This window comes from Watersipora subatra, chromosome 7 (assembly GCF_963576615.1).
Source record: "Watersipora subatra chromosome 7, tzWatSuba1.1, whole genome shotgun sequence".
Taxonomy (NCBI): Eukaryota; Metazoa; Bryozoa; class Gymnolaemata; order Cheilostomatida; family Watersiporidae; genus Watersipora; species Watersipora subatra.
Genome location: NC_088714.1, coordinates 45505641 through 45531876, shown reverse-complemented (window position 1 = coordinate 45531876; position 26236 = coordinate 45505641). Strand labels below are relative to the sequence as shown.

General features: G+C 36.6%; 2 protein-coding genes across 7 annotated transcripts in view; both read left to right on the top strand.

Annotated features, from left to right (window-relative positions):
- Window positions 1–7509, top strand: part of LOC137400801 (interferon regulatory factor 2-binding protein-like A) — a 42781-nt gene extending 35272 nt beyond the window's left edge. The window contains exons 21-22 of the mRNA XM_068087140.1: window positions 3445–3614; window positions 6271–7509. Of these exons, the coding sequence (XP_067943241.1) occupies window positions 3445–3614; window positions 6271–6608 (508 nt within the window). The 3' untranslated portion in view covers window positions 6609–7509. The remainder of the gene's footprint in view (window positions 1–3444; window positions 3615–6270) is intronic.
- Window positions 7510–8327: 818 nt separating this feature from the next.
- LOC137399830 (uncharacterized) lies at window positions 8328–25599 on the top strand. Of its 6 annotated transcripts, none has more exons than XR_010979182.1 (4): window positions 8328–8456; window positions 8588–9271; window positions 19193–19373; window positions 25176–25599. XR_010979182.1 is itself a non-coding variant. In XM_068086068.1 (4 exons), the coding sequence occupies exons 2-3, from the start codon at window positions 8633–8635 to the stop codon at window positions 19323–19325; spliced, it is 657 nt and encodes a 218-aa protein (XP_067942169.1). In that variant the 5' UTR covers window positions 8328–8456; window positions 8588–8632; the 3' UTR covers window positions 19326–19373; window positions 25176–25599. The 6 variants fall into 6 exon arrangements, 3 of the variants coding, with proteins under 3 accessions (XP_067942169.1, XP_067942168.1, XP_067942167.1); XR_010979183.1 differs by lacking the exon at window positions 25176–25599 and adding an exon at window positions 24169–24187; XM_068086068.1 differs by having other exon boundaries at window positions 19308–19373.
- Window positions 25600–26236: the final 637 nt, after the last annotated feature.

The following is a 26236-nucleotide window of genomic DNA, read 5'->3' as shown; positions in this document are numbered from 1 at the left end:
ACAGCTTTTTCTATTCAGCTATTTTGGTTTACGGTAGTCGAGCTAGGATAAGGAGTCAGCTCACTCCTCTCAGTCTTAAACGATACACCATTTCATAGCCTAACCATCTGTTTGAACAACAGCTAAAAAGGTATATAAAAATATATATATAAAGATATACATACTCATGCTACAGACAGTACTGTTTCAGCTATTTAAGGCTCATCAGAGAGTCGACAAGGGAGATAACTCCTGTTGACAATGAGAGTTGCCTTCCTGTCATATTTATATACAAAAACATGAAGATATATATATATCTTCGTATGTTTTTGTTCAAAACTAAGCCTACGCCGCGTATCATGCTTGAAGTTCAAACAGCCGACATTCTCTTTAGCATCCTTCTAAGCTAGATATCCTTCTAGCTGATCTTTCTTGGGAGGACTGCATCAAGCTAAATATCCTGTGCTTTCTTTAGGTTCAAGATTATTATGGACTTGTCTCTCTTCTCACGTGACATCATTCAGTGTTGAGTTTTCATTCAACATTGCGAAAGCTGTTTTAACAGACATTTTTATTCATAAACATGAGCTCAGTCGACTTAGCGTAGGGTAAAGCTTTTACACGCTCGTAAAACGTGTTCTGTAGCGGTATTGCCTTGCATGTCAAGGTTAACTTAAGTTCTATCGTAAGTTTCTATGGAAGGTTCTGACCTTGTTGTAGTCCCCTGACAATTAATAGTACTTAAAACCCTAGTGTCAGTGAGTTTGTCAACCACCATATTCCTCTAGCAAATGAGATCAGTTGGATCAGCAAATGTCTGGTGGTAGTGCCAAACAGGCGTTCTACAAGCTCGCTAAAGGCATGAATGCTGCTGGTAGGTAAACTTGTTAACTGGGTTATACTACCCAGTTGTGTAGAATTATGTAGCATTTACTTCTGTTATGGCAAATGTAGAACAAAGAGCTGAAATATCTACTATGATCAGAGGCAAACCATGTCTATAATAACTCATTACTCGCTTTCATTTACCTGTAGTTATCGGAATAAGTGTGAGCTTTTGCTCGATATGTGTGTAGATATCCAAGAGAAAGAGGCCACATCTTTTGATCTGTGCAGTCATACATCTCGTGTCCTTCATTTCAAAGTCTAAGTAAATTGTAGGCGACACAAAAGGTACTTCAAGCTTGAGCTCTGTCTCGGTGGCCCTGCAAAGCGTGCTGGAGGTCGGCAATGCGAGCAAATTTTTTTGTATTTGACATTTACCCGTATCATTTTCACTATACAACTTATAAAATAAGCTGCAGTTTTCATTTATAAGCCTTTCAATATTTATGTTTAAACTCATTAAACTTATTTCAAGCTACTTTATATTGTATTAAAATGACTTAGATTTCAATCGAAACTCGTTCATTTGGTGTATTTCTGATTATATTTTGTTATGCATTTGCTGACAATGCTCTGGCTTAATTCTCAAACCAGTCATGTGGGACACAAAGGCTAATTTACAAAATAGATTACAAGTTTTGATCTTCTGTAATTCCATTTTAATATTAGTTAAAATTTTCAAAATCCAGTAAACAATATCCTAACAAAGAGTGGGTAAAATATTTTTTTATTTTATCAGTTTACTTTGTGGTTAAAACTATTTTCCGTAATTCTAGTTTACTGGTTTATTCACAAACCAGTTTAGAAGTTAGAGCACAAAGCAGCCAATTGGTATATCATTGATGCATAACAATGCGTCTGAGAATGCACAAGTGCATAGAATTACTTTGGTTTATAGTGTACAAATATTGTATTCACTTTCTCTAGATGAACCACTAGATAATTTTACGACATTACAGTACATAGGCTCAAAGTTATGATGGTAAACTAAGTCTATTTTAGTAGCGATTCCATGTATGGTTTGTTTTGTTTCTGCCATAAAAGGAAGCATTGGCTTGAGATCTTTCACTTTTGCTTCATCTAACGTTATAGCCCATTTATCTTCTGTAGCGTTGACTCATCTGATCCCAGATGAGGATCCTCTTGATCAGGTTCTACTTATAATAGAACTCACTTTTAAAGTAGGCTCATTCCAGTGATCAAGATGTGAAACATTTTGAGGTCTAAGTGAATGGTATATAAGTTGCTTCACCTTGATGTAGCGTACCAGATTGTAATGCCCTGTTTTTGTTATTTCACTACAACTTTGTATACCTAAGAGTGACTTCCATACCTTTCTTGTTGGGTTTTATATTGAGTATGTAGCGAATGAGGGAGAGTGGACTGTATTTGTCATGTGGTTGTAGAGCTCTTCCGATCAAACTGAGCAGAATCGATTTCCTGTATTGAGTTGTGTCCAGGCTCGCAATATCTCTGCGTTACAGACACGAGTTTGTCATGACTTTGCGCAATAATGTTGCAAAACATAAGACATGATGGTGTTCCTGTTCTGTGGGACGCAGCTATCAAACCATAAAATAATATGTTGAGTGCTGGTATGGTCAGCCATTTGCAACCTCCATGCTTGCTTAAGTCTCATGCAACGAGCAGCGTTGAGTTGTGAGTTGCGTATATGCGATGAAGCAGTTTGTATAATACACTGTAGTTAGATAAACTGGATTATTGGTATTGTATCTAGTCTGTATTGGATAAAGCAGTTGAAGAGTTTGAGCTCTAACGAGCTTGTAGAATAAACCCATTTAGCTCATTTGTATGACTGAGACGTAAGAGAAAAACAGCAACTTTGCAAAGAAAGTTTGTCCATATATTTGTAACTCTATAAACACCCAAAATATGCAATTATCTCAATTTTTTTAGTTTTTGCCGTTAGCTGATTTGAGAACTAAGCCAGCGAATGAGCTAATTAAATATTAAGTAGTCTGAGATCCAAGTATCAAGCCCTACTGTTTTATGGGGCCGACTATACAAACGACGAAGTTTGTATAGCTTACAAGTTGGCTATGCTGTCAGTGTTGTCAATGCTGTCGGTGCGTCTTTGCTGAGCGTGGTGGTTTACATCGGTAGATATCGGGTACACTTGTGATTGGCTGAAAGGGTTGATTACCAACAAACATAATCATGATTCTATTTTCTTCATTTTCAGAGCAAGGTAGTTTTATTCACTTTCAAATGACGATGATGAGATTTGACCCAAACAGTTATTTACATATATGAACAAAGATATTCTAACATGTGAAGGCCCCTACCTTAAATTGTAACTGTCTATGAAACATTTTAGAAGATTTTCCAGGAATCCGCAATAACTAATTAATACTCTGCGTGATGCGTACACAATGATATGACATTCTCATTGGTCAATCTATCTGTTTACACCACTCGTCGTTCCTTAGTGTTGTAGTGCGCAACCACAGCATATGTTTACGCTATGCTTTTTGTCTGTGAGTATAACCAGACCTTTACATGCGTGTTAACTGTGTTAACTGTGTAACTGGTGATTTACAAAGTTGAGGTGTGTTGCAGGCTGTCGACGAGTAGTGGAAAGGGAGAGGAAAGGAGCAGCATAGACATGAGAATGAAATGCTACCTCTGTTGTTCGCAGCTCGAGGATGCTCACTATGTCCAATGTCCGACAGTCAAGGGTCATCGTTTCTGCTTCCCCTGCAGCAAAGACAGCATCAAACACCAACAAGGTTATTACAATTTATAAACTAAAATACTTGGGCATTTTTTTTGATGCTGGGGTTATGTTTCGTTTAATCGCACTCAATCCAGATATTTCCTTAACCGAAGTACCGACCATAAAAGTTTGTCAAATGACGTCTATTTCAGAGATAATTGACGCAAGTGGCTAATCCCCAATAAATCAAAAAGTTATCAACCAAACCTGAACAATGCATACATTTTCTGAAAGCTAACAAAGTAAAGAATCCAACTGCACCATAATCTAGGTTGTAAATGCTCATTACATACACTATATTTGACCATACATTATGGGGAGACAATTTCGTAAAAAATTTTCGATTGTGTTAGGAGTTGTAGGCAAAGGTATTGTCCTTCTTTTGAAGGTGTTTTTAATAGAATCCAGCAAGACTAAGTGTGAAGAATATCTGCACAAAATCTCTAAGAATTATCTTAATTATTTTTCATTTTATTGCAGTTTTATTCTAAACCGATTAAGTTAAAAATAAGGAAAGAAAACAAATTAATAATATTTGAGTGTGCAAACTGCACTAGATGAACGCAAACAGAGAGTTACAGTAAACCAGTATTGTTAATTAATATTGATAATGTAATAATACACTATATAATAAAATTTTATAATATAAAAATATAATATAATAATCTATTAATAAAATATTAATACAATTAAGAATAATTAAAATACTCACAGCTTATGAGTAGCATAGCTGTGAGCATAGCATAGCTCATGATCTGATAGCAGCCTAAATAACGGCCCGTACAGCTCGTCTGCCTCGAGCTCTCACTCTGGCGCTTCGTAGAGCACCAACAACCGGGGATACAGCTAGAAAAAGAAGACAAGAATTGCAACATTGATTACAACCACGGTTGGACCAGGAATTTGTTTGATAAAACAATAACAAGAACAAGAAAATATTGAGGCAACATACCAACTGCTTCAATATTTGTTCACTCATACTGCATACTAGCTCTATTATTATTAGTCGTGACAATGACATGTATACATGTAATAATGAATTGTTTGATTTATTTTTCACAGACTAACACATAAACGTGATCTAATCTAACTCTCTCACAGTAATGAAAAATTTTCTGCTCGGAAAAATCAACTCTAGATCAAATTTCATGTGACTGACTACATGTTGAAACTTCAGTTTGATGTCTAATTCCGAGTGTGACTGACTAACACTCTAATGAATTACCAACACCAACGAATGAAAAGCTGATGAAAAATGTAAATAAAATTATTTAAATTTTATTTACATTTTTCATCATCTGAATCAGAAGAGCTTTCGAAGTAATCATCATTAGTCTGGTCGGCCACGAAATCACTCCCATCAGAATCTAAATGACCTAAAACGTCTTCATTGTCCATATTGAGAGTAGCAGAGTTACAATCATTTTCTTGAAAATATTTTCTATTTGCAAAACGTGTAAAGCGGAAATTATCGCAATGACTCCAACTGAAAACGTTTCTTTGTTTTGTTTTCTTTACAATGGTTGGGTAAACTGACAAATATGAGCTAATTAGAAAAGTTATAAAACAATATTGTAACAGCTTATTTGATTGGCTTGGTCAAAATAAAATCAGGCCGAAAAGCCGATTGAATCGGCTTGGTCAGAACTTGGGTTAACAGATGGTTGGTATTTCGTAGTATTTTAAGACGCCTGTAAACATGCCAGACTAAGCACAGATTTAACCTTTTAGAAGACACTTTTCGTGTTGTAAGAAGTTAGACCTGGTCAACCATTCACGGGCTACTGGCTAGAAATGCAAACCAGGGCTGTGACACTTCTACTCACTAGCTATATGAACTTGCTTTGACATATTTCTGTTTCTTTCTTGAATACTGAAAGATACATGTATTTTTATATCACTTTTCTGTGATAGCGTAATTACTCCACCATGCGACGGAAAATATCGAGATCAAGTTAGTTGTCCGGAACGATAGAATGATTGGTATCTGTATCAGCCCTCATGTTAACCCTTTTCAGGAGATCTTTTTGCAAAATGAAGGATGATTTCTGGAGGCGGTAGTATTTAAAGGTTTCATTATAGCTATTCAATCACTTGAACTAAGTTATTATCTACATTTGTTGTTTCATTTCCATTTACTAAAATTGCTATGCGATCCCTAAATTTTCTTCCAACAGCTCAGGCTTAACACGGTAAACATGGGTTTCTCTCTTCAGTAGGGCAGATAACGCTATTCTCAGAATTAGTGATGGATATTATTGAAGTTCCCATAAACGCACGATAGAATATTAAAAACTTGGGTAACAACGTTCGAAAGACGCCATCTCATGAGTGTTTCATGGTTGCAAGATAAACTGATAAACATCTCATAAGTTTTAAATTCTACATAATACAGGTGAGCTATTGAGAGGGAGTAGCAATAGTTTATGCTAAACAGTAGACCTCTACTACCACACCCAAACGTACATGTTATCAGTGCAACACACTCCCTATAGTCTCCCTGTATGGCTATATGACACCGCCTATTATAGGGGTTATATATCAAGTGTAGCTGAATTTGATCTGCTACTAGCAACAGGCCACCAGCAGAATAGTATACAAAGCGTGCCTTTGTATCTACCATCATAATTGTGTCTGTTGCCAGTCCTAAAATCTGCTTCCTGTTTTAGTTGCGGCGAAGAAGGATGTCTTTTGCCCGAGTGGAAAGTTGTGTCCGCTAGAAGGAGGCACAGTGCCATGGGCTTTCCTTCCATCTGAAATAACGCACATCCTCTCCACATATACTGCACCGAAATACAACCATGACAGGTTGGCCCATCGAGAAGAGCGTGCAGTAGAGAAGCCCATCGCTCTGGAGAGACTAGCTGAGAAAGTGCTACCTGTAGTGTCATCTTCTGTAGATAGGTCAATGGGTGACTCTGTCGGTAGCAATGGTGCCGAAGATGGGGATAACTCCGGTGATAGGGCAGCAGTAAAGGTCAAACAGGAGCGGGAAAGCGTTGGATGAATTTAACCAGCCATTCATCACCTCCATTAGTAATGTCATAATTTTTGCGAATGCCACTAAGCCGGTGGTCGCACTGCAATATAACTTAACTGATCGAACAGAGAATGCAGACAAGATTTTGTCAACACTAGATGGCTGGCAGATATATACTCTGTAAACTTTTTGAGCATTTACACAAATACTTGAAATTACAGCGATGTTAGGAGCTGATAGATTCCTTCAATAGCTTTGTTCTGCAGAGTTTGCTATCCGTTTGGTGGTAACCTCTAGCCTTCAGGGTTGTCCTTGCATGTTTGTATCAACAAACATTCAAATGATTAGGTTTTTTTACAATTCCAAAGGCGTTTTTTGTTGTTACTTTTTTGGTGAGATATTTCAGTATCAAGGTACAGAAATTATCTATTAGGAGAGTAGCAACTGAAGATCATCAGTTTGCGGTAGTGTTTTCTCTCATTGTAACCTCTTGTTTTACCAATGTTTGGCATTGTGAGCACTTGTTAACCGACTGACTACCTGTTGGTATGATATTCTCATTTAGAAGTTCGCAAATTTTTTCTAATTGCTGACTGGGTAATTTCTCCCAGCCTCCTATGAATTTTGTATAAAATATTTTTCTACTCCACATAAGTTGTTGCTCTTATTTAATGTATAAAGAGAAGCTGTACAAAATTCACTGGTAAAATTATTGTCTTTTTACATTATTCCTAGTCTATGTTGATTATCATATTTTGGGAAAACCTACACACTTGAAAGATACAAACTAATGTCACAGTGCTATAGCTCCATTAGTTCTGCGCAGAATAATAGATTTTTGATTGGTGCACATTTGTTATATATAGCCTGTTTGTATATTGCTGTACATAATTGCAACCTCTTATGCTATCAATAATATATTATTCAATGGCATCTTTGCTTGCTTCTTGCGGTCTTATAACTAAAATAACTAATATATCAGGGTATAATATTGCAACATGTTGTTTGTCAGCTCTGCTGAGATTATGGTAAGGAATTTATTTGTGAGTTGAGCTGTTCATTGATGCAACTCAATTTCACATTTTGGCCTATTATAGTCTAAATCTAGTATTCGAGTAGATAAATTTCCTACTTTCTTTCTGTAGTGTGCAACTCACTCTTTGTATCATTTGACTAGCGATTCTTCTGCGGTAACAAGGCAACAAATATGTATATTGCAAGTTAGTTTCAAGAGCTACAAAGAATTTTATTGCACCTGAGTAAAACTAAAGAAATTTAAGTACCATACAGTCTAGATGTAAAAAATGTGCTTGACTATGATAATCAGTCCAGAATATGTGTCTATTGATAGGTTGACTTTATCCTGAGGATGTAGAAAACTAGACACTTAAATGAATACAGTTGCGAGTGCTAGCTTTGGTTATGAATTATTGAGGCTGGTGGCAATGTAGTTTAGTCTAAACATAATTTGGTACACAGGCTTTGTTGCTGATCAGTCTGCAGCTATTAGCACTCCGTGTAATTCATAAGTCTTACGAGCTTATGAAAAGCTATTCATCAATGGAATGCACAATGGACAGCTATACATTCAAAACCTACTAATCGTGTGATCGATACCTGTAATTATTTAATCTGCATAGTTGTATTGTTGTTGAATAAACTTTGACGGAGGCGTGCAGAATCGTCTAACTGATCTGAAGTTCTATGGCTATCAATGATCAGCGCTCAACAGGTGGTCAGTCAGGCGTGAACTCTACTAGGGGTGTGACTGAAGTCGCTTGAAACTCCATGATCAGCCGAAGGATTGAAGTTCATGTAGAAGGAATAGACGTCTAAGTAATAACTAATTCTTTCTCCAATTTTCTAACAATTAAAGTAAGTATATTGAGAAGGGATCTTGAAGCTCAGACCTTGAATAGTTATTTGTCAGCGCTGATAGTGTTGAGACAACAGAAACTTTGCCAAGCTAGCGTAGCATGTGTCTCAGTGCTTTCTGATAATTTTAGGTTGTTCTTCAATCGTCTCTGTATGACAGTTAAAACTGGCTTGCTATGTTCAAGCTGCTTGAGAAAAAACCATTTATGAGATGGAAGTTTGTGCAACGAATGGTACATAAACATCGAATGACCAATAAAACTGGCTCCAATCGTTTCCGAACATTCAGCAGGGAGTCTTCCAATGATACAGAGCGGTTTATAGACATTCACTCGGTTGAAGAATCGGAAGTCGCTGCAGCCGACACTAGTTCCTCGGCAACGAAAAGTGCTTTCTACAGCAGACGAAAAATAGATGAAGCCAACGCTGAAATCGGAATCACGCCTGATGGAGTTTTAGACCCAAAGCATAGATCCGAGCCAGCATTAGATATGACCGAAATAACAGATTCCACTTCTGATGACATTGAAGTTTTGGCATCATCGGAAGAACTATCAGAAGTCACTGAAAACTTATCTAAAACTAATAGTAAACCAGAATATAATCCGATCAGTTTCCAAAGGAGCAGTAAACTAAGGAACAGTTTTAAAGAATTCAAACGACGCAGCGCTCATCAACTGGGGAATGTGAGAGAGAGTGTACGACGTCGAACTCACTCGCGAAAATATGGCAGCTTAAGCGAACAGTCAAAAGCCATAGTCGATGAAGAAATCGTTGACTACGATCATAGTCCTGGATCGAAAAGGAGGCCGCAGGTGATTGAGATATAGTCTTGCCTATTTACCTGCGCTCTTTCCTTCTTAAATGTGTGAGTAAAAGCTTACCCCACGCTTCCTGGTAGATCTTAGCTAGTGTGTGATTCCACAATAGGGTAAAACAAGACAGGCATTCATGACTAACTTAGATATGGTCAAACTGTTTGTCAGAATTTAACATGATATCAGTTGTTAGAGTAATAAGGATGATAAGGACCTGCATGTGTGAAGGACAAAGGTTTGCATTCCCGAATTATGTAGTCATGGTTGTCAATCAGATACCATGTTGAAAGCAATTGATCCAAATCACGATTTAGAACAAGCCATAAGTTATTCATGAATGCAAACTCATACTATATGATCTTAAAAGGGAAGCCATATGGATCAGTGGTTAGGGCGCCTCTGTTTTACACCAGATATCACGCTGGTATTTAAGTTACTACACGTTGCCTTCTGACAGTTGCTTAATAATCCTTTACTTAGCTCACTGTTGTTTACAAATGTTTGTGCTGGTAATATATTGGCCAATCAAGTTACATCATTAATATTATTTTTAGTACTCATGAAATCAGTTATTCTAGCCAATGCAGTAAATTTTCCAAAACATGTTAAGCTGTTTTTGTGACGACAGTAATTAAGTCAGTGAGAAGTGTGTAATATTAAATGGTATTGTGCTGGATTTAGGATTGTTACCATGGATACTATGCAGTGAACACATCAGTGTCAGATGTGAGCCTTTAGCCGCTCCTCCAAGAGACCTTTTTCTCCCTCATCTTTCCATCCACTCATGCATGAGTTGCCTTTGTTGATTGGTTCATTCTAATACTCTAATAATATGTCCGATCTTTTTTAGCAAATACTCCGTTACATAGACATAGACATTACGTTACATAGACATTCCCCCTTATATTTGACCTTTTTGCTGCTGATTGAGTGATTAGCTTGACATTTGTTATCCAATGAGATTATGTGGCCATTCTTTCTCTTTTATGGGCCTGCCTTGGAATGGCCACCACGGCCATTCAGCCCACACGCATGTGTGTATATCTTTCAAAAACCTCCTTCTGGGGAAATGCTGTTCTTTTGAAGGATATTATGAAGCCTGCTTTGGGCTGAAGCGGATTGGGGCAAGCCATATAACTGACTGAGGCTATATAACTGGCGTGCCGTATAACTGCGCGGCTTTTAGCAGCGCTCCTGGAATGAGCTGGCTTCTTGCTTGGCCCAAAGCAGGCATAACCTTTGTAGGCAGCTTTATGTGAGAAACAAAAAGTGGTGTGAACTAGTGCTTTTAAGTTTTGTCAATGAACGATTGTCATTGTCATACTCCCAATCGCAAACCAAATTTCCATTAGCCAAAAGAAAGTAAAATTATCGGTCGCTTATTATTACAATAGAAAGAAGCTAAGGTGTATCAACTCGCAGTGCCAAACTGTCAGAATAGCCCTATTTCCTTTCATCGGCTTGCTGAGAAAGTTGATAGCTTGTGAGCTGTAAGATTCTTTTACAAAGTGGCTTGTCCAAACTCGGCTCGCTGTGTCTGTGAGCTTGCGTTGTAAAAAGCAGGAGAAATGCTGGGAGTTTTTTTATGAAGCCAAAACAAATCACATAGAATTAAACTTGAAGATCATGCAGGTCTAAGTAGGCACATGAACTAGTAAACTGTAGAGTACATGGCTATTAGCTTGTTTGGCTGTTTATCATTACCAGTTTACAAACTCTGGCAATTTTTGGCAAGTTTGGGCTTCTGAATGCTTAGTAATAATTACTTTTTTTGTTTTCATTTATAGCTAGCAATAGTTTGAATGAAATACGTCACATCAAGCTAATGCAAATAGCCACTGTAAAAATTGCAAATAATCAAATAACTCTACCAGCAATTAGTTTCTGAAAGATTGTCATTTGTATCAGTCAAAGCATTTTTAAAAGGACAAGCTCTTTAAAAAAAACCATGAGGAAAGCTCCTTTGAAAAGTAACGTCTAACTCACACATGCAAATTTACATGCACTTGCAAATACATGTTGTGCACATGTGAATACACTGAACTGAAGAAAATTAGGAAGAGACAATTTTCAACACATAGAACCGCAAGGCGTGTATGAAAATGGTCAACTAGCTTTTCGGCAGCAATGAAAGTGAAAAACGAAGTGTAGTATCGATGGCTGACAATTGAACTTAAAACATGTTGAGTAAAAATGTCTTAACGAAGAGTTTCCAGTTCAAATCACTAATCAGAAGTACACTGGTGATGACATGATCCAATGGCAACAGATATTTCTAGTTCTACAATGGGGTTCTGCTTTTCTTCCCCTCTTTCTCTCTGTCCTACTCTCTCTCTGTCTCTTTCTACGGTATGACTCAATCTTCGTCATTAAAACTAACCCATTTCACTTTCCAAACTTTGTTATTGTTTGCACTGGCTGCCTTGCTAAAAATATAAAAAGGTTGTAGCAACAATGTTCATGAGTTTTATTATTGGAAAACCAAAAAATCTTGTATGCTTAAGCTTTTGCCTGGTCACACATGCTGAAATTAGCCTAGACCCAAATAGTTTATGATAAGTGCTACAGTAATTGACTTACTAACAATGTCAATTACTGTAGCACTGGAGTTGAAGGGTTGTTTTTTTTAACAAAGCCTTGAGTGCTGTTGGGCTATTCGCTTGACCACCAAAAGTTAGTCATTGTCATCATCCTGCAATGAGCAAAAAAGTTGATTCCTAAACTTAAGAATATATGCCTTCAGTTTGCCAAGGTATCCTGTGTTTCAAAATATCTGACTACAACATGGTTGACCTGTTACGATTACCCTAGTTTCCTAGTTAGTTAGCCAATTAGATGTACTCGTTTAGTGAGCAGCAGTGGTCACAATTTCATTCGTTACAAATGTGATTGCTAAACCTTTATCGGCAAAGGTTCAAAATTATTTTTCAGTATAGCTATAGTGTAAGCTTATAATTTTAGTGAAACAGCATCTAGGCAAAGGCTCTAATTGGCAGAAGCCTAAGTAACTGAAGCCCAAAAGCTTACAACCAACTGGCATTGGCCATTTTGGGTTTCTCTCTGCTAGGCACAATCGATGCTCCCATGGATTGTACTGCGTACAGTTATTATTATCCATATTTATTTCCTTGAGCAGCTGGTTCAATAGTGATCCAGAACTTGGTGAGTGTAATTGAGTAACACTGAGTGAAAATAACTCGAGTGGTGTCAATTCTCTGTGTTTGGTTGGAACAAATATGACTGCTCCAAACAATCTTTGATTGCTTTGGTTGAAATATTTAGTTCTGTTGCTGTGTAGCCACCCCCTCCTTTATTTGGATTGTTTGACATACCTACTAATTCTCGTGCTATTATCTGGAAAAAGTGGCATAACCTTTAGCAAAATATATGTGTGACTGAACGCTCTTTCAGCAAGCAATACTAGTTTATCCGAAAGTGATGTAATGCGAACAGAATTTTTTCAATGTTGTTGGGTTTTATTGAGCTAAGCTTTTGCTCTACGAAAATTATACAGTTGTGAAGTATCCATACACAAGACAAAAGGCTTGGCTACACTTGGCTTTGAGCATAAATATTTGCTGGGGCTAAACCCACCAACCATATTCAACAACTTGTCAAATTAATATATGGGTCGACCAATGATAACTAGCTTCAGATTTGTAGAACAGATGATGTATTTACTGAGTTTTTCATTACCTTTATTGAAGTACCGTTAGTATATTAATTATTGATTAGGGATCATCAAAAATTTGTGAAGGCAATCAAATTTGTGTAGGTGTTGGCAACGTTATATTTTTGCTCAAAGAGCTCAAAGAAAGTCTGCTGCGTACTGAACCAATTTGGGTCCATGAGATGAAACAGACTACAAAAAAGCTTCTGGAAATAGTAGGTTTAGTTTGCTAAAAGTTTATCCTAAAGGTTTCACGGACAACTTCAATTCATACTAGTGGTGATCACATATTCACTATAGATCTTTATTCATATAAAGGTAATTGTTTGTTTGATGTCCTACAGTCGCAGTTCAAAATTACCTTTCCATTGAAACCAGATTATGCTGAAATCGAGAAAAGTGTAATCAAGATGCTCCCAGCAAACAATTTCTTTTTGTCAATCAGCAAATCCTTTGAGTTTTTCTCAGCTGATGCACCTTTAGACAACACATCAACTAAGCGTATAATGCATTTGATCGGTGAATGTCCCTTTTGCAGTTGGTCGTTTCGACTACAGACGGTTCCCAACCTACGAACAAGTTACATTTATGGTGAAAAGAAAGCAACGTTCAATCAAGTCTTATGACAATAGAATATAAGTCACAATTTTCCTAAACTTAGAAATCAATGTTTCCATGATGTGGCTGATCCGCAATTTTGGGTCATTTGCAAGATGGAAAGGTCAAAAATCCACAAGCTAAATAAGTGTTGTTGCTTGCAAATCTTTATGGGGTGTTTCATTTTTGGGAATGATGGAAACGTCACTTGCGAATGTTGTGCAAAAAATTGTCGCACAACCTATTCTATTTTAAACATTTTTCAAACTTCGGTAATTCCTATTTCAATTTGAGCTGGACAGGAGTGCGCCGCTGCGATTTTTTGTGTAGAATTCCTTACCTTTTCAACAAACGTACACAAGTTAATTTGCAACATATCAGTGTCCATTGAAACGCGTAGAACACTGTAACTCAACTTGCACTGTTGTAAGGTTTCGGTTTTATCAATGACTTTCGTAGAGCTTTGTTTTCTGCCTTCCCTTGTCATCTGCTTGTGTCTAGTTCCCTGAAGGTTGGTTCAACTATATCGTCATAGGTCGGCGTTGTCCTTTCAGCAACTACTCGTTGAATATGCCCACCATAAAACGATCGTATCATCGAGGCAACACAGATGCATCAGCAAAGATTGCAGCTGTCAAGATGTTCAAATAGTTCCCCAAACATCTACAACACCCTGTGCTTTGTACATGGTGATTGGCCATCATGGGTTGTTCCATTATTACTTTTTTATGATTGTTGCTGCGGGACTAGAATTTAATCATTTTTTGACTGCACTTTATAATGCGAATGCTATGCATCCGGCTATTCACTGGTGTGAAAGCGGATGGTTTTGTAATAGTGTGAACTTTCTTATTACAGATTATCACTAAATTATTATGTGATTAAAACTGACATACTGTGATACAGTGTGAAACAGAATTAAACAATATCATGGCACATTGGAAACACTAATATATGGCGATCTAGTGCGAACCAGCCTTGAAGGTTGCACTCTACCTAATCACTTCTGCTACTAATACAGGCTCTCTTACATAAGATTACCCACATATTGACGCTTGCAACTAATCTCTCACTCACGACTCACACTCCAATCTAGATTGACGAGATATTTCTTTGTCAATAGCCTTCAGAAAAAATATTTATCTTTCGAAATCTTAAAGATGTTTTGAAATGTAATATAAAAGTGTACGGGCGCTATTTGAAATAGTAGCACCTATAGAACTAGTTCTTACATTCCTCGTTGTTACTCAAATGTCTTTTATGTAATCATGAGAGGTGAGTCACAGTGTTCAAGTACCTAATCCAATCTTAATTGAGAACTATGCATAAACAGTGGTTGACTGTTATCACTTTTACTCAAACAGATCTCTGGCCGAGCCGATAATTAAAAAAGTCTTACAAGCTGCAAGGTGTGAGCCACTAGTAATTGCCCAGTAAGCAAACTTCTCTCTTGTTTTTCTATCCTAAACACCTGATGACATATTATTACTGTTTTTTCTCAGCTACTAGTCATTCATTCTTTTGATGGGAATCAGAGACAAAGATGTCTCCCACCACTGAAAAAATGTGACTTACCAACTAAAGAATGGTAACATGCACAATTTTCTGTTTTCATTTGGAGACCCTTTAAAGGTTGACTCGCAACAAAATTCACATTACACTTATTTGGTATCAAAAGATTCACCATGTCTTACTCTGTTGTGTTGTAGGTGTCAAGTACGTGGAAATGTGATTACCAGCTCTTAAAAGCTCAAAAACGAAAAGCCGCCGTAGATTGGAATCTGTTTATTTATCTGACGTAGTCATTCCAGTTTGGTTATCGTTTTGTCACATATGTTCTCATGTGAATTGAAAGGCCAATAAAAAGCTTAATGTAAAACTTATCGTAGCACTAGTTTATGACAAACACTTCGGGTTTTACCGAAGACCCCGTATCAAATATAGATGCTCGCCACTATACAATTTTGTTTCGGCATTATTCAATCGTCAAGTTGTAATCTGATAACGTGACCCAATACTTCGCAAATAATTTTGGCAGCTCTTTTCGATGATCACAGGTAACCAACAGGCTCGTCATGATTATCAGACAATGATATATACTCCTTCGACGTAAGGTTAAAAAGTTTAACCATTTTTTACGGTAAGTTATATCTTATAAGATATTAGTGCTCAAAGTGACAGCATTACAATGATGATAAAACAGACGCGTAAAAACAATAGACATGGGTTTATTGAATGCATGAAGTATATTTGTGAAAATATTTCGATGAATGAGGTTGCATGAAAAAGTAAACAGAAACCATCCTGTACCAACTACGTCATATTTGAGCCGTTTTGGAAAGCGAATCCAAACTACGGCGGTCTTTGTGGCTGCGATTAACTGTTTGTTTTTTTAGCTTTTAAGAGCTTGTAATCACATTTCCACATATTTCACACCTACAACACAGCAGAGTAAGACATGGTGAATCTTATCATACCAAATAACTGTAATGTGTATTTTGTTGCAAGTCAACCTTTAAGAGTTTAAGTGTTCTGTTGGTTTAAAGTTGAACTTGATACAAAATTATTGTCGCATGCAAAGCTGGTTCTCATGCCAGTCTAGCTTACTCTGTAACCACCCTCTCTCTCTCCCCCCTATTCTCATTATTCTTTTCCTTCCTCTCGACTCTGATTTCCCTGCTTTCCTTCCCACCTCTTCCTTCCCACCTCTTCCTTCCCCTCTCTCTTCTCTCTACCTTTTCTCTCCTCTCTACCTTTTCTATTCCTTCCCATTCCTTATTTGTTATCCACCTTTCTTTTTCTCCCTCTTTCTCCCTATTTCCCCTCTGTTCCACCCTCCTCCTCACCCTCCCCTCATTCCTTCCCCTCTCTTAATCCCTCATACCGCCTCTCCTCCTCTGTATGCCTACTCCTTTGAGCAGTTGGCTCCATGAAGTTTGCAAACTTGCTCATTGGTAAAGCATCAAACGCCTGTTAAGGGGAATAACTGAAGTCTTGAGAGTGCCACAGTTTTTATTTGTCACTAAAACGGCAGTTTCTAGGACAAGTGGTTGGTAATATTTATTTGATTACCCCATATTTCACCAATCACAGGAAGCACATTCTTTTTGACTGTCACTTTGAAGTTACTTTTTTGTTGTATTGTAATGTCTTCATATGCCTGTCTATCCATATTTGCTAATGTAGGCTAATCTGGAGCCGATACATGTTCTCAATCCTATTCAAGTTTATGGAAATATTTTAAACTTTTTATTAACTCACTAGTTTTGCGGCATTTTGTACAGCCTCTAATTAAATTTATTTTGCAGCTTAAATGATTTTCATCAAAATTTTTGAAATTTTTACAGTGAAAAGAATGCAACGATCAATCAAGTCTTATGACAATAGAAAATAAGCCATTATTTTCCTAAACTTAGAAATCAATGTTTCCATGATGTGGCTAATCCGCGAATTTGGGTCATTCGCAAGATGAAAGTGTCAAAAATCCACAAGCTAAATAAGTGTTGTTGCTTGCAAAATTTTATAGTACGTTTCATGTTTGGGAATGATGGAAACGTCACTTGCGAATGTTGTGCAAGAAAATGTCCCACAACCTATTCTATTTTAAACATTTTTCTAACTTCGGTAATTCCTATTTCGGTTTGAGCTGGACAGGAGTGCGCCGCTGCGATTTTTTGTGTAGAATTCCTCACCTTTTCAACAAACATACACAAGTTAATTTGCGACATATCAGTGTCCATTGAAACGCGTAGAACACTGTAACTCAACTTGCACTGTATTACAGTAACTACGTACTGAATCAATTTGGGTCCATGACATGAAACAAACTACAAAAATGCTTCTGTAAACTTCTGGAAACAATAGGTTTAGTTTGTTAGAAATTTATCCTAAAGGTTTCACAGACAGTTACAATTCATATTAGTGGTGATCACATACTCACTATAGATCTTTATTCATATATAGGTAATTGTTTGTATGATGTCCTACAGTCACAGTTCAAAATTACATTTTCATTGAAACCAGATTATGCTGAAATCGAGAAAAGTGTAATCAAGATGCTCCCAGCGAATAATTTCTTTTTGTCAATCAGCAAATCCTTTGAGTTTTTCTCAGCCGATGTACTTTTAGACAACACATCAACTAAGCGTATAATACATTTGATCGATGAATGTCCCTCTTGCAGTTGGTCGTTTCGACTATGACTGTTGTAAGGTTTTGGTTTATCAATGACTTTCGTAGGGCTTTGTTTTCTGTCTTCCCTTGTCATCTGCTTGTGACTAGTTCCCTGAAGGTTGGTTCACACTATATCGCTGTATGTCGGCATTGTCCTTTCAGCAATTACTTGTTGAATACGTCGACCGTAAAGCGATTGTATCATCGAGGCAACGCAGACACGTCTGGAAAGATTGCAGCTGTCAAGATTTTCCTATAGTTCGCCAAGCATCTACAACATCCTGTGCATTGTACATGATGATTGGCCATCACGGGTTATTCGATAATTATTTTTTATGACTGTTTCTACGGGACTAGTATTTAATCTTTTTCGCGACTGCATTGTTGTTACCGGATCATATTTGAACTGGTTTTGTGAAAGTACATGAATGAAATGTAAAACTTGAACTGTATTCTAAAATACTGACATTAACTTTGAATGACTTTGATTACATAACAAGCAATAAAGCATATGAATAAAAAAAAATGCAGTACTTTATTGCATAATAAGCAATGCAGTACATGATTACATGATACATAAAAAATACAACATAACGTAATACTACATAGCCTACCTTGCACAACGGATTTAATAAAACAATGTAAAAATTACATGTAGGCCTAATTAATCAAAACTAAAATGTATTAAAACTTACAAATCCTGGTGTCTTCCAGTTCTTTTGATATCCAGTAATAGATTAAATATAGTGTGAAGTAATAAGATCATCTAGTATAGCTCACGAATAACTAGATTATTGAATATACTAAAATGTATAAGGTTGAGCTATTTATCTGATATTTAGGCTTTTATCTTGCTTGCTAGGAGGCTAGCTGCCTTCTCTCCTTTGGGCACTTTTCAGTTTATACAAATACAATTTATGACAATTTTCTCTACCATATATGGTTATAAAAATAGCTGACTGTGGTATTGGCCAATGAGATTAAACCTGACTGTGGTATTGGCCAATGAGATTAAACTTGATGCTGACACACATTCAGTAATACAGGTAAAAAATGTGAAGTCTGGTTAGGCTATCATATGAATTAAACCACCAAACAACGCATCCAGATACAATTGTATAATGCGAATGCTATGCTACCGACTGTTCCTGATGTGAAAACGAATGGGTTTGTAATAGTGTCAGCTTTGATATTACAGATGATCACTAAATTATTGAGTGATCATCTGTACCATTATATGGCGATCTGGTGTGAACCAGCCTTGAAGGTTGGTTGACAATTCTAAATTCATATCATCTGCACAAGAGAAACATCGCGATAGAGGCAGTCTAAGCTAGCTTGTCAGTAACTGCTAGAACTTGGCGAGACGAAACTGCCCAATTGAGGCTACTTCTCATTACCAAATTCATGTTTGTCCTCTCATTATAAATGACTTCCACTTTGTGGTCAACAAATTTACCATCAGTATTTAATTTCAGCTTAGTCGCAGCGCGAGCTTTCGGAAGTCTCTGAGGCATTCTGGGAAATATGTCATAGAGGGAATGCAACAACTTGCTATGCCTGGTATGATACAAGCATTTAATCCTATTCCAGGGCGGCTGCCATAGATGAGAAATGCAGTGATCTCCATGAGGGAGGAAGAGCCCTGCATGTCCAGCAGTTAGTGTGTTTCTTGAAGCATCAAATATAATGTACTGCAACCATTTTAGACAATTTTTTTACATTTTTGACAAAATTTTCAACTAATTAGTTTTTCTATAGAAAAATCTGCTATTTTATATATTTTTATTGCACTTATATATAATTTGGAAAATAAGTATGAAAAATATAGTATGTTTTTTATTCATTGGCTGAGATTATGAGTGCAATATTTACATGGCAGCGGTGGAGTAATATCAACTGAAAAGGCAAGTAAAGTTTACCAAATTTAACAATATAAGCATGTTTTGTGGAGCTTTGTTTTACATTTCATTGGCTGAATGCCAACCAGCAGTGACTATCTTTTGCATTAATGATAAACTGACTTTTAGACTGTGAATATAGCTCTATTGCAACTATGCAAAAAGCCACACATATTATAATTATTGCCGGTTTCATAGCTATAAAAACTTTAGTTTCGCCAAAGATTTCACCTTAGGATGTGTGAAATACAATTGTACAAAAAAGTAGACTGTTGAATACTCGCCCCTATTATTAATAGCATAGTGCTAATACCAAGATCATGCCTTGTATGTGCTTTCATTTTTTAACAAATAACTGTTTAGCTAGTAAGTTTCATACAACCTAAGCCTTACTTTCCAACTACAGCAACCCCTGCCATACAACATTAATTTGTTCCGTTGTTGGGATCAATAGGTCAAAATGTGGTCTAGAGGGGTATAGGAACCCTTACTAATTATCTAATAAAAACCCCCTCTGCGATACAAAACTTCAAAATTTTATATACATGCTGTGCATATTAAATATAATAACAAAATAGTATCTGAACCTTTGTAACTATATTTGCCTATTTAGTGGTTATGATCTGCAATAAATTGTAGCATTTGTACAGTACATACTATATGGAGTTTTCACCTTCGAGACGGACATCACATAAACTTTAAATTTAGCTTAAATGAGTTTAGCATGCTAAACACACACTTAAAGCCAAGTTCTAGAATGTATTTCTAAACTAAATCTTAATTTTGTTACTGTCTTAATTAATCGTTTTACAAAACACAAAGAATGCTGAGCTGAGAGAGGGAGGAAGAGGACAAGCGAGTGCGTGCACCCATCTTTTTCAGGCATTGTGAAAAAGATTTCGATGAGTAGCATACCAGCATTTTTGTGCCGTAATACACCAACTGCTAAACTTAATTTTTGAGAAAATTTTTTGTTCATGCCATATGGCGAGGAAAATGCTATAACGAGGGGATGGAAAACTTTTTGTTCTACATCGCAAGACAAAAAAACTGTCAGACAGAGATGCTGTAACTCTGAGTTCACTGTATACTAGCTTGCACAACAGCTTGGAAGTCAATAACTTTAACCATCTCTAAAAATATTTGAAGTTACTTTTACTACATAATGTCTAACATAATACGTTTTTAACGCAAAAAAACTTCAGAAAAATTTCCAAATAAATACTGCAGGCAATAAAAATAGAGTTATAGCCAAATGCTGTTTTTTGTCAGTTCAAACCTACCTTTTTAAAGAGAACCCCCCACTTTCACCTGATTTTTAAAATTTCCATAACTTTTTTCAAGTATATTAACAGCAGCTTGTTAAACTATGGAAACCTAAATTTTTAATTAATGAACCCAATTTAATGTGCAAGATTTCAGCAGCCCACTTAGCGTTTTGTCAAAATTTCAGATTGAATAAAAGTATTATTTGAAGGGTGAGGGACAAGATCAGAGATGAACCATAAAGGTGGTCAGTCATCACTAGGCTGTGCCTGTTGAGCAATCAGATTTAAGGTTACAACTTTTTATTTATAAGAAAACGAAAAGAGGAGGTTTTTACAAATAATCGTTTAACAAAGTAGTTTGAGTGAAACTTTAAATATATCTACTTAAACCTAACTATGTTATAAGGAATAAGAATATTGATACTTTCATTGACTGATTATGTACCACAAGCCTTGTAGTGCTGCTTGACGCTACTTTTGCGCATGACTGAATACCGAGACGTAGTTATTGGTGGGCTTAATAGACAGCTTTTGGAACTGGTGATTAGGTAAACAGGCTATTATGTACATACGTAAACTAAAATAAAACAATCTGATGCCTACACTGAGCCAATATAGGTGAGAGAATTTTCACTTGGCAAAAGTGTTAAAATTTTAACGCAATTTTTGTTTGCAGTTACTAGCAGACTCAAACGCATTGTGGCTACCTAACTGTAGAATTATAGACTTCTTATGACTCTCTACTTAGTAAAATTACTAGTGACACAGATTAGTTTATTTTAATTCTTACAATAATAATAATGCTGTTGCCCTTAGTAATAGTAATAGCTTTTTCTATGTAGAGCATGCTCAGATTGTTACTCACTGTGGTAAGAGAGGGACCAAAAAAGTTTGATTCGATTTGCGAAAAAGATTTTTACAGTTCTTATCACACCTCTTATATCAGCTGATATAAAACTCTATTCTGATTAGTTTAGTTTCAAAATCTTTTTAACAGACCTTGTGATTCAAAAACTTTGAAAACTTGTACACCCCTTTGTCAAATGATTAATTATTTCCCAGTACAAAACTTAACTGACTAGCGAAAAATTGAGTTTACGCAAAGCTATCGAGTGGGAGATGTCGGTTCAGCTCACATGCTCTGCTTCATATTACTGTGAGGATGGTTTTGGCATAGTTGCAATCTGATTTAAAGGGTACCATCGTAATTGGTATGACATGATGACTTTTTTCAACTAAGGATATGTTTGGCCTTTCCTCTTTGCAAGTTCTTCCTGTTGTACTAGTGTTGCAAGCTCCTTAATTTTAAACATATATCTGCAGGCATAGCTGCCTTGTAATCTTTACTCTAACAACAGTTTATTCATTTTGTCTGAGTCCGTGGTTGGAGGTTAGAAAAACCATTACATCATCTGGGTTTCAAACCCCAGATGGTGTAATTGTAATTCGTAATCTTAATCGTAGATGATGTAACCCCACAACATTCACCATGGTAGACCAACACTCAAACATTTCCCCCAATCAATCGCATACTGGTGTTTCCAAATAATTTTGCACATATTTATACTCGTGTGTCACTAAGATGCCACCAGGCACGCTAGACTGCCTGAGTACCAGTTAGTTTAACTTGCAAAGGTTGTTTTATCCTGCTGTCAGTACTCCGATAAATCTTGACTGAAACAAACATTTCGACCAACCAGCTAGTATTTAATCCAATCACACTACTAACTTCTTGGTATTTTTGATTGAAACCTGAAACTGTGCAATCAAACATATGTCAGAGGACAAAGAATTATGGACACTATTTGCACATAAAGTACTAACCACTCATAAGTGTTGGCTTGCCGCCAATTAAGGCCTGTTTGCTTACTTTAACTATCACACGGAGCTTTTCAGCGTTGACCAGCCACAATGTTTATCAGCAAATGGTTTTTGTAAATAACTGAAGGCAGATGCTGTTTCTCATTCTTTCTATTAAATTTCAGAGTAGTTAAATTCCAATAAAAGTCAAGGATGTCCAATCTTTAAGCCTGTGAATCTCTCTGTTTAGTACAAGCTTGCTACAGATTACTCGACAGAGAAAATTTGATAGGCAGTCACAAAGTTTCCATACAGCGACAGCGGTAGTGTAGCGACACGCCCCAATATAGCACTACATTGCCATCATGGAAACAGTGGTGCTGCTCTCATTTTGTTGTGATTAAGTGTCACTGTTTAGAACCCGTGCAAATTTAGCATCTTTGTTCTATGGAAACGGCTTCAGCGACCAACTGCGTCGCACTTGTGAAGGCCAATAAGTTTTGCTTTTCTGTTGCTTCTTATGCAGACATACTCCATGACATAAGGCGTCGCGTAACCATCGCTTAACTACAGCGCCCTATGAAAACATGATCTGATAGTCAGCCCACCATAACTCTTCGGCACTGGTACACCCAAGTTTCGCTGTACTATTAGTGTATAGAACTTAGTACTTGTATAACACAAGCACCATCACTAGCCATGCATAACTAGACACTCACTGGTCAAAACTTACCTGCTGCTCCTCGCAAGCCTTTACCAAACCTGAAGAAATGGTTTGTAAACTGCTTGAAACTATTTAAATAATTTAATTGTTGCATTAATACCACTTGGCTAACAATCGGTGAGCTAATCATGACTAAAGTACAAGGAAAAACTGCTATGCGCAACTACAGCCCTTGAGTTCACTGTTGATCATCACCGATGTGAGAGGCAATGTTAACTTCGGAGTTACTGTATCACGGATACCATATTGCGGACTTGCCCATCATAGGGCGGGTATAGGCCAGGCCTATTGCCTGGAGCATTCTATTGCCTATTCTTTGCCTATTTGAGTAGTTTACGATAGACTGAGATTCCTACCATCGAGATATCAAAAGAACTTCGTGATATGGAAAAGTCTACAAATAATTTAATTCAGAAAATCAGCATTTCAATACGAGTCTTAAAGGGATTGGCTATTAAAAACAAAATCACACCAGGAACACCGTCAAGAGAAATTACAAGCAACCTAGCAACAGACGATAGCTTATGATTTACGTAAAGTCACAAAGTAGCCTTGGATAAATACACCTGCAAATTGCATAGCTATAACTGCATAGGGAGCTGCTGTGGCTGCACACCGAGACACTGCTAAATGATGTATATGTATCGAGTTTACAAGTAGACTCACAATTTGTTTTTAGCCTAGGTGAGGTGAAGGTCATGAGAGCAATTGTGTCAGTTTTTTTCTACCAACATGTCAACAGGTTCAACATGTACATTTAGACACGACGCGAGGAGCCATATACTGGGTTTCTATGCTTCAAACGGATTCGGAGTTTACTTATGCCTATGAAGTCACACCCTACTGTTCCAACGATTCTGATTTGCACTCTATCGATCCTTTCAAGACTAGCGTTGTACTCCTCAAAACAGAACTTATTAAAGTAGACTCGCTTTCGGGTCACGGTCACTTTTCAATTCACGCTTCATAGGTTTGTTGCACTAACTCAGCCAGGATACCTGATCAGAATTTTCTTTTTGTTTTCCTTATCGCTCTCTCTATGTTACAAAACAGCAACAGAATTTACTACTTCCTTTACAGTTATTACTTCAAAGGTCGCATGTACGACAGTCGCTTTTAGTAAATAACTTTTTTATTCTAGAAGAGTTAAGTCTAGAAAAGGGCACCTGGGCAGTGGGAATCTCTACAATCGGTTGGTTCAGTTATTTAATGAATAAGGTAAAAAATTATATAAAAAGGTAATTATCTCATCATCGTCGTTTTTTAGGTCTCATTGCTGTGATAAACCTTGTCAAGGGTTTTAAATAACGTTCAGTAAATGAATCATAATAAATTTATTAAATTTAAAATGATTTCATTATGAACAGTTTTATGCAGTTATAAAATTGATTTCCACTTGGACAGAATAATTTCTAAATATAATCTTGGAGGTCAGAGAGCAGCAAGCATAACAATAACACTGCAGAGTAAAGTAATGTCAACACCTTGTAATTCACCATCAACTTTGCTCGATGTCTTTTAACATTTGAATGTAATGCTGAGTTCATACCCAGACATCAAATGACAGCTTTCTATTTTCTTATCTTATGATTGTCTACTTGTATGTATTTGTTTAAAACATAGATTAAACAAACATTAAGCAACAGACTTGAACAAAGACCGATTGCTCAGTCACTGTGGTTTGTATAAGTTATTGTTTACTGATAACAAAGCATTAAATATTGAGCAATTATGCATGCTTGGTAGAAGAATTAATTTATTTATGTAGGTTTATTATACCAGAAACTTCCTTAGCAACTGCCATCAAAGGAGTTGCTGATTTGATAAAAGAAGGAATGGTTGATTATGAAGAAGTATTATATGGAGTAGACGTGAAAGGATTAGTTGTAGTAACATTCAGCCAAAGCTACTCTGCTATTTTGCACTTTAAGATATCAAGGTGTAGTGATAGGGTACAGCATTGATGTTTTACTAACCAGAAGCTACTCTGCTAGCCTGTGCTTTAAGATATCGAGGTTTAGTGATAGGGTACAGCATTGATCTTTTACTAACCAGAGAAGTTGATTATGAAACGCTGTTGTTTTGCCTTAATGCTTCTTTTCACAATTTTTTTTAATATACTCTTATTGTGACTTTTGATTGATGAAGTGACTCATTCAAAGCTCATTTCTCAAGTGGTTACAAAAATAATCACCATGGCGATGCAATCGTTTTAGTTGTTTTTTATTGTTGTCCAAAATATAACCCTTATTAAACTGCAAACCGAACCAGCCAATATCATGAGTGAGGCAAAAACACTCAAATACAAGCACAAAAATGCTGAAATGACTTTCAATACCATCAATAGTCTGTATTGCACATGCTAATCACTAAAAGTTAATAATTTGGGTGTTTGGGTGGGTATTAACACAGACATAAACATGAGTATCTCACAATTCCAGAGTTGAGTTTTGTACCCTTGCTTTCTTTAAAAATAAAGGGATAAAGACTTTTAATTACAGTTGAATCATTAGAGTAAGTAGGCCTATATCTTAGATATAGGTAGTTATACACTCTATTTACACCGGTCAATGCAGCTTAGAGCAAATCAGACCATGAGACATAAAAACAGATATAGTACAGTGAAGTAAATTAGGGCATTGAAAGATAAAGCTATTTGTGTATCACGCTGTTCTGCAGTGTAACTTGGCAAGATGTTTGTGACTAGTATAAGATATTGTGGTTTTTAGAGAAGTAAGAATGTAAGAAATGGTCAGGCGCCTTGGAGGTATGAGTTGAGTATTTCAAACAGCAAATATCTAAAAACACATTTCTCTTCTCAGTATTTAA